At 40.3% G+C, this 9,459-nt stretch overlaps 1 protein-coding gene across 1 annotated transcript; it reads left to right on the top strand.

Annotated features, from left to right (window-relative positions):
• The first annotated feature begins 3,919 nt into the window (after nucleotides 1-3,919).
• On the top strand, nucleotides 3,920-8,403 carry LOC123153037 (WAT1-related protein At5g64700-like). Its single transcript, XM_044572358.1, has 7 exons — nucleotides 3,920-4,128; nucleotides 5,578-5,640; nucleotides 6,509-6,625; nucleotides 6,771-7,011; nucleotides 7,697-7,855; nucleotides 8,038-8,189; nucleotides 8,325-8,403. The coding sequence occupies exons 1-7, from the start codon at nucleotides 3,920-3,922 to the stop codon at nucleotides 8,401-8,403; spliced, it is 1,020 nt and encodes a 339-aa protein (XP_044428293.1).
• The last annotated feature ends 1,056 nt before the right edge of the window (nucleotides 8,404-9,459 follow it).

A 9,459-nucleotide genomic window follows, 5' to 3' on the forward strand; every position in this document is an offset into this window, starting at 1 on the left:
TAATGCTTGTCACTAGGGCCCGAGTGCCATGATTTCAGATCTGAACCTATTATGTTTTCATGAATATATGTGAGTTCTTGATCCTATCTTGCAAGTCTATAGTCACCTGCTATGTGTTATGATACGGCAACCCCGAAGTGACAATAATCGGGACCACTTCCGGTGATGATCGTAGTTTGAGGAGTTCATGTATTCACTATGTGTTAATGCTTTGGTCTGGTACTCTATTAAAAGGAGGCCTTAATATCCCTTAGTTTCCGCTAGGACCCCGCTGCCACGGGAGGGTAGGACAAAAGATGTCATGCAAGTTCTTTTCCATAAGCACGTATGACTATATTCGGAATACATGCCTACATTACATTGATGAATTGGAGCTAGTTCTGTGTCACCCTAGGTTATGACTGTTACATGATGAACCGCATCCGGCATAATTCTCTATCACTGATCCATTGCCTACGAGCTTTCCATATATTGTTCTTCGCTTATTTACTTTTCCGTTGCTATTGTTATCATCACTACAAAATACCAAAAATATTACTTTTGCTACCATTACTTTTGCTATCGTTACCACTACTATCATATTACTCTGCTACTAAACACTTTGCTGCAGATACTAAGTTTCCAGGTGTGGTTGAATTGACAACTCAGCTGCTAATACTTGAGAATATTCTTTGGCTCCCCTTGTCTCGAATCAATAAATTTGGGTTGAATACTCTACCCTCGAAAACTGTTGCGATCCCCTATACTTGTGGGTTATCAGGCGCCGCACACGGCTAACAATTGATGTTGTGTGTTCTAGGCGCCCCCTCCACACACATATATATAGGTGGGAGGGGAGGGGAGGCAGCCAGGGGCACCCCAAGCAGGATTCGAATCCTACTTGGGGTTTCCCCAAGTGGCGCCCCCTTACCTTTTTCCACAGGAGAAGAAAGGAAGGGGGAAGAAGAGAAGGAAGGGGGACAGAACCCCCTCTTCTCCTCCTATTCGGCCACCTGCCATAGGGGGGCGCGCCACCACTTGTGGGCTGGTGTGCTCCCCTCTCATGGCCCATATGGCCCGGGGGGGGGGGTACTCCGATAAATACCCGATATACTTCTGGTGTCCGAATACTATCGTCCTATATATCAATATTTACCTCTTTACAATTTACAGAATGCTCATCATGTCCGTGATCTCATTCGGGACTCCGAATAACATTCAGTCACTAAATCACATAACTCATATAATACAATATCATCATTGAAGTTAAGCGTGCGGACCCTACGGGTTCGAGAACTATGTAGACATGACCGTGACACCTCTTCGGTCAATAACCAATAGCGGAACCTTGATGCTCATATTGGCTCCTACATATTATACGAAGATCTTTATCGGTCGAACCTTATGACAACATACGTTATTCTCTTTGTCTATCGGTACGTTACTTGCCCGAGATTCGATTGTCGGTATCTACATACCTATTTCGATCTCGTTCCCAGCAAGTCTCTTTATCATTCCGTAATACATCACCTCGTGACAAACTCCTTAGTCGTTTGCTTGCAAGCTTATGATGTGTATTACCGAGAGGGCCCAGAGATACCTCTCCGATATTCAGAGTGACAAATCCTAATCTCGATCTATGCCAACTCAACAAACACCTTCGGAGATACCTGTAGAGCATCTTTATGATCACCTAGTTACGTTGTGACATTTGATAGCACACAAGACATTCCTCGGGTATTCGGGAGTTGCATAATCTCATAGTCGAAGAAATATGTATTTGACATGAAGAAAGCAATAGCAATAAAACTGAACGATCATTATGCTAAGCTAACAGATGGGTCTTGTGCATCAGCATTCTCCTAATGGTGTGATCCTGTTATCAAATGACAACTCATGTCTATGGTTAGGAAACCTTAACCATCTTTGATCAAAGAGCTAGTCAAGTAGAGGCTTACTAAGGACACAGTGTTTGTCTATGTATTCACACATGTATTTAGGTTTCCGATCAATACAATTCTAGCATGAATAATAAACCTTTATCATGAATAAGGAAATATAAAATAACAACTTTATTATTGCCTCTAAGGCATATTTCCTTCAATTCGTTGTAGCCAACCAGCACCACGTCAACATTAATGTGTTCATCACAGACGCCTCATCGTTTTCTTTCTCCTTCCTTGCCAGCTTTCGTTTTAGTTCCTACTTATTTCCTAGAATAATCTTTTTTTTCTTTTTTGTTTTCAGGAACACTCTTTCCTTATCCAACACCATGGACCACTTGGCCGATTTAGTTCTTTTTATTCTTATTCTTACAACACTATTATTTTCTATAATAGCATGAACCACCTGGCCAGTGTAGTGTCATATTGTCCTGGCCAGCGAACGTTTCGGCAACCGTTGGCATGTGGACATCTGTAGAGAATGGCCGTCATCCATCGTGGTGAATGCTTGATCACCCAAGTCGCACGCGCATAGTGGCCGTTCTCCATATTGTCAAGCGGTGCATGGCCTAGTCAGAGAGAGCTTGTTGATTGTTCTTGCCCGCGAGCGCTTTCAAAATGATTCAACACAATTAACTATCTTTTTAATTAATTAATTAATTACATAGATAATTAACTTCCTACATAATTCTCTGTATGCCTAATTAACTACCAACCAAATCAATTAATTATATGCCTAATTGGGAAAATTCCCTTTTTCCAATTATCTATAGGCATAATTATCTGTTGCCCAATTAAATAATTGTATTAATCACTCAGTTTCTAAATTGATTTGGTGTGAAAAAAATCATATTCAAATGGGCCTAGTTAATTGCATATGTAATTCATTACCTAGCTAATTAATTAAATTAATGATTTGATTTCCAAATTGATTTAGCATTCTATCCAAATTATTTTTGCATGAATGGCTGAACGACTGCTACGTGGATATTCCCTTTGATAATAAAGATATTACACATTTGACATGCCTCTTGGAGTGGATTCATTTGTGCAAGGCATACCAAGTATTGTACACACTTAATTTGAGAATGTGTCATGTCTGGCTCTCTGTATGACTGATAAGAAATATAATACGACTACTTCCACAAGCGCATGTACGTGGCGGTCCGATGACCCGCCTGCCGCCACAGAGGTGGGAGTGTGCAAGGAAGAAAAAAAACAGCATGGAGGGGTGGTGGTGGGAGGTGAAGGCAAAAATAAACCGTGCATGCGAAAATAAACCGTGTGCACCAGCCTATCAACTCCCCTTTAATAGTAGAGATAGTGATTTGGTAAGATAAAAAAATTATGTGATTTGGTAAGATAATTTTTTTTGTGATTTAGTAAGATAAAAAAGATATATTATTTTTGTTGTATTAGGAAAGTTGTGATTGTCATCTAAAAGTAGAGATAATGATAATAATAAATGACAGCACATTGAAGAATATTTGTATTTGTTTTGGAAGGTTATCAAAAAATAATATTGTGTCTGTCTTTTAGGAAGATGATCTCTCATATATAGTGTGATTTCTAATTCTTAATTACCTATTACTTACGTGATTGAACTGAATCAGCACTTGCCAAAGCAAGAATGAAACAAGATCGCAACCTTTAATCGAATATGGTTTTTTAATGCGAGCAAGAAAAATCCAATGGGAGGGGTGGTGGGAGCTCAGGGAAAAATAAAGCAGTGCGAGATGATGAGATGGAAGGCAAGGCAAAAATATACCAGTGACAGGGGTGGTGGGGACTGGAGGCAAAAATAGTGAGGAGAGCCTACCAACTCCCTCTATATAGGAGTAGAGATCTGCGTGCTCAGTCACAAGTTTTATCTTCATCCAAATGCATGCCCCTTTGGCTAGCTAGCTGCTAGCAAGCTAGGATAGTGCGCCCTTTATATAGCCGGAGATTGAGACGGCAGTTGGCAGCAAGAGCCCGCAACTGTCGTCGCGTGACCGATGGACATCAAGGCAACGGAGACGAAGACGGCGGTGGGGTGGGAGTGGAAGGCTCCCGCATCGATGGTGTTGGTGCAGCTGTTCATCACGGGGATGATCCTGCTGTCCAAGGTGTCCATCGGTGGTGGCATGTTCATCTTCGCCCTCCTCGCCTACCGCAGTCTTTTCGGCACCGCCTTCATTCTCCCATTGGCGCTCATCTTTGAAAGGTAAGAGTATGCATGAAGTGTGCGGCATGCCGGCATGCTTGTCTATTTACTCTCAATTACCGTAACCTTTCTGTTCTTCCAACTTTAAAAACTTTCACTCGGGCCCTTCGAAATTGTCCTCTCGCACACCGGTTCTCCTCGCTCCCAACCATATCTGTCACCCAAGGTTCTCTTCTCTGCCCTGTTGTCGCGGCATCCCTTATCTCTCCCGTTTGGCAGCCTCATCGATGGCAAGACAATAGGGACCTGCCCCTTTTGTTTCGCTAGGTTTAGGTCCCCCGGTAACATTTGCAAGGTGATGCTGGCAATGACAAGTTGTAATAGTGACTCTTTAGTCTCTCCCTACCTCAACGATGTTTGGCCCAGTGCCGCTAAAGGACATGTGAGGGTAGGTGTTGCGAGTTCTATTCGTTCTCTTCCGATCTTGACATTTGGAGGAAATTGTCTGGCTCTTTGTGCAGCGACTTCGGCCACTTCTTGCGATTTGTTCTGCCATATGGTCTGTTTCTGCATCCTTCTGAATTGATGGTGAAGGATTCCAAACCCGTGTTACATGGAGTGATGCCCCAACCGATGTTACTTCAGTGGTGATTAGATCTTGTTTCTGGGGCGAGTCACTATTGTGGTACGCCGCGTTTTCTTTCTTTGTTGTCGGCTTAGTGCAATTTGCATGCTTCAGCGGGGCGTACAATCGAAGGAAGAAGATGGGTAGTATGGTTTTCAATATATACCTTTAAGTTGATTGTTTTGTTTCTTGTTATCTTTCTATTGTACAGATTATTGTTTTCTTGATATTATGGGGTGTCATTTCTAAAAAGAAATTCCAACTATGTAAGTGAAAAAAGTTTGTCAAACTTTATATATATATATATATATATATATATATATATATATATATATATATATATATATATATATATATATATATATATGCGCTGAGCAAATGGTATTGACAGTTCGAATATTATCCAAAAAGTTTCTACTATTACAAGGGAGTCCGTAGTCATTTCATCTGTATCGCACGGCTAAAAAACCGTTCCAATTATCTCTTGTCCAATCTTTGCCTAGTCCATGGCTGCATACAATAAAGCCAAGTATTAATTTATGGAAATAATCATGAGGGTTGGACGGGAGGATCACATTAATTATAGATAATATCATTTTTTGGAAGGGAGGATCACGGTAATTATGAAAAGTATCATTGAGTGTTGGAGTGGAGGATCACGTTAATTATGAAGAATATCGTTATTGGGACATTTGGACTAAAGAATCACGTTAATTGTGAGAAGGATCATCGAGCATCGGACAAGTGGATCACGTTAATTATGAAATGTATCGACGGGCATCTGACAAAAGATTTTCCCTTCAAAATATTTTTTGACAGATTTAGCTGCCCAACGCATTCTAATCGGCTAAACTCGAGCTTTGAATTTTGCTGTGCACATGCAGGGGCAAGTGGAGGGAGATGGGTTGGCACGCTACGGGATGGATCTTCCTCAACGCCTTCATCGGGTACGCAGTCCAAACGCACTCAGTTAGTGCACATTGTGTGCACCAATACATACATGTTGACGCGCAAAAAAAGTGTCATGAACTAGTTTCCTATATGCTTATTTATTTATTTTTTATGTTTGTTATTTCCTCAAGAAAACTTCTTTATGTTGTTTTACTACCTTGTTCTATTCATGCCTTATTCAGGGGCGGATCAAGCCTGATCCACCAAGTGTCTGAGACCCCGTCCGAAAGGCTGTTATCTACACGTAGGCTAATAGTTTAGTGTGTGATATCGCCTATATCCTGGTCTAGCCCACGTCCAAAATTCCAAATGAACCATCCTATATACTCCCTCCGTCTCAAAATAAGTGTCTCAACCTTAGTATAACTTTACCTCCTTCTCAAAATAAGTGTCTTAACTTTGTAACTTTGAAACCCGGAGGAAGTACATCCCAGCTTCGGTGATATAATTAATTTCAGTGGCAGACAACGTGGATCTCAGTTAAACCAGCACATCGCACTAGTCTTGCAATTGCAGCTGATCGATCTCTCGATTTCCTTTTATATATGCATATATAGATTGCCGTATGTTGTCAATGATTTATCATACTATATAAAGTAACTGCATTCCCCACATGAGTTAAAAAGTGGCCATATTATAGTGATTAGTAAAAGGGCACAATTGTTCTCCAGGTCAACTATATAGCACAGTGCTTGGCTGCAAAGAGCTTCGGTCAGAGAGAAAATTAAGTATCCCGCAAAGAAAATTTGAGAGACAAAAGTAGTCACTTGCAAGCTAATACGTACCTGATTAGAGGGCCAATTGTGTGAACAAAATACTGGATAACATGAACTAATTCCAGTGACCTCACGTCATGATATGTAGGTATGCGGTGCCAATGAGCCTATACTACTATGGTCTCAGTGATACAACGCCAACTTATGCTGTCATCTTTCTGAACATAATTCCGCTGGTCACATTCATTCTCTCGCTTGTCTTCAGGTACCAAAATTCTTTCATTATTCATGCATTCACAATAAACTTCAGTTTTTATTTGCTGGACCCAAGATCAACTTCTTGATAATCAACAACCACCATTATATCTTATTTTCCAATACGGAATGTGATATATGGATGAACATATAAGAATGGAGACATTGCAAATCTGGAGCATAGCTGGATCAATGAAGATTGTAGCCGTTGTGCTCTCGGTTGGAGGCACAATGCTCATCAGCCTTTACAAGGGCAAGACACTGCATCTCTGGGATCCCATTCTGAAGCACCACCACGAGGGACAACAAACCACAGAGGTTGCAGGCAATCATCTAAGAGGGACAATATTCTTGGTAGGCAGCAGCATCACACTTGCTTGCTGGTACCTGATTCAGGTGATCGACCATGCAATGACATGTTGCGACTATCCCTTTTTTATTGTTAAGTTTGTTATATTATTTAGAGTTGGACTAATGAGACGTGTGCTCATTAGTATTATAGCGGGCCGGTAGACATGATGAGAGGAGGGGAAAGAGGGCATCGGAGAGAAATACTTGCATGCATACATTAAGATGCTAAAGGGATGACATCATCAAGATTGTTAGTAGATTTAATCTTCAAAATGTTATAACTCCCTAAACATGATGAACATTTGAAACCCGCCTTCACTATCGGCTTTGTTTTGATAAGGACTTCAAAATTAGATAATATACGACTATGTTCTGGAAATAGTTTTTCCTTATAAGTTAGCATCGTCCATTACTTTTGAAGTTACCACCGACACAACACTTTAAGTGTACTCAACACTTTGGTTCTATATGCATTCAACATTGATCGTGCTTTTAATTGGTTGATGTAATCAGTGTGTACCTAGCAAATCGAGTTTTTCATGTGGGTAACTACTAGCAATGCTTTTATTTGCATGTCATGAATGAGTTGATGATGATCTTGTTGCATGCAAGGAGCACTCCAACGCGAGATTGGGACTATTAGAAAGTTCATTTTGTATTATTTTTTTGTGTATTGTTTTTGTTAGTTGAAATTAGATCTTGATTTTTTTTTTGTACTATGTTCATGCAGTCAAAGGTTATGAAGGTGTATCCATACAAATACTGGTCGTCTATGGTGACATGCTTTGTTGGAGGATTTCAAACCGCGCTAGTTGGAATAATATTGAGTAGAGACAAGAACACGTGGAAGCTAGGATGGGATCTGAACCTTATGACCATCTTCTACTCAGTGAGTCAGTAGATCTGAAAAACATCCATAAAATACATATTAAAATCTGAAATATATTTGAAGCTAAGTAGCTCGTAATTTCTTTGAAACTGATTCATCAGGGTTAATAAAATCACTGGTAATTGAAAAGCCTAGATGGAAAATTATTTGCTATGTAATCAACATGAAATTATTTGGTGTAGGGGGCACTTGCAACGGCGGGGAAATATAGCCTGAACTCATGGGTCGTGGCCAAGCAAGGTCCAGCATATCCTCCAATGTTTAGCCCATTGTCAGTGGTACTCACAGTTTTGTTGGACTCAATCTTCATAGGCGATGAGATTACAGTAGGAAGGTTTGTCCCTTTCGCTTCTTCTTACTCTTCTCTCGGAGCCATCTTTCTGGCTCCAATGAAAGGTTTAACTTCTTTATAATTAATATAGTTGGGATAAAATGAATTGAATTGTTCCTCTTTCTTCTATAATTGCAGCCTGTTCGGCACAATAGTGGTAATTGTTGGGCTCTACATTTTCCTATCGGCAAAATCAAAAGAGGAGCGGGACAAGTAGAGCTCATCAGCGGCAAGCAAAGATTTTGTAGCCGTAGAAACCGTGAAATTGTACTTGCATACATGAATATTATGATTTTATTTATTATGTAAGAGAGAGGATGACAGGATGACATGTTTCTACAACTAGATGATACCCCGCACGTTGTTGCGGGAACGTTTGCAATACATCCAGTTAGAATTGGTTGTATGAAACATGAATTTTTAGAGTTATAATATGAGAACTAGAGCTAAAAATAAGTATGATTTGTGGTGTTTGATTATTGTATAATGTAAATATCCTAATAGAATGTAAATTCTCATGCATGTTTGCATGTCGAAGTGGCTTTTTATTATGCATTATTGCATGTTGTGGTGGGCCTTTCATCTTACATGTTGAATAATGAGGTGGCATATATACTTGTATGTTGAGAGAAATAGACTAGTGGGGACTAGCTATTTAGATATATAAGATTTCCTCTCGACAAAATCAAAAGAAGTGCCGGACAAGAAGAGATCATCACCAGCAAGCAAAGTTCTTGTAGCCGCATAAGATACAAAATTGTAATTGTATGCAAGAATATTATGATTTTATTTATTACATTTTATTTGTGAATACTTTGTTTATTATTTAAGAGAGAGGATGATAGGTTTTTTTCCTGTACAACCCCTACGGCCGATTCCGCTGTCACCAGGAACAGACGTGTACCACAATGAGCTGAAAACAACACTTAACTAGCAATGTATTTTTAATCCATCTCTCTTTAGTACAGTTGCCAAATTAGTTTAGCTGCAAGTCAGTGCCTTAAAACGGAATTTGGGTCAGTCGATTTCTGGCGAGAAGGAAAACGGATGCGCGTGGAACTAGTTTTTTTTCTCGATCCCGTGACCACAAAGAAGGTACCATCTAAACCGGGACTAATCCTGGCCGGGCCCCCCGTCCGCTCCTAGCCATTGGAACCAGGACTAATGCTCACATTACTCCCGGGTCCAAACCCGGCCGGGACTAGTGCTCCGGATGAAAGGTATGTTGTCTACTTGTGTTTTTCTTTCGATATAGGGGCCGGAATAACCGGTG

This window comes from Triticum aestivum, chromosome 7A (assembly GCF_018294505.1).
Source record: "Triticum aestivum cultivar Chinese Spring chromosome 7A, IWGSC CS RefSeq v2.1, whole genome shotgun sequence".
NCBI classification, from domain to species: Eukaryota; Viridiplantae; Streptophyta; class Magnoliopsida; order Poales; family Poaceae; genus Triticum; species Triticum aestivum.

What these genes read in the sequence shown, in the direction of transcription:
- LOC123153037 (XM_044572358.1), top strand. Translation starts at nt 3,920, where the DNA reads ATGGACATCAAGGCAACGGAGACGAAGACGGCGGTGGGGTGGGAGTGG. An exon ending in CTTGCTGGTACCTGATTCAG is followed by an intron (nt 7,012 to 7,696) that starts GTGATCGACCAT and finishes ATGTTCATGCAG; the next exon opens with TCAAAGGTTATGAAGGTGTA. An exon ending in GATGAGATTACAGTAGGAAG is followed by an intron (nt 8,190 to 8,324) that starts GTTTGTCCCTTT and finishes CTATAATTGCAG; the next exon opens with CCTGTTCGGCACAATAGTGG.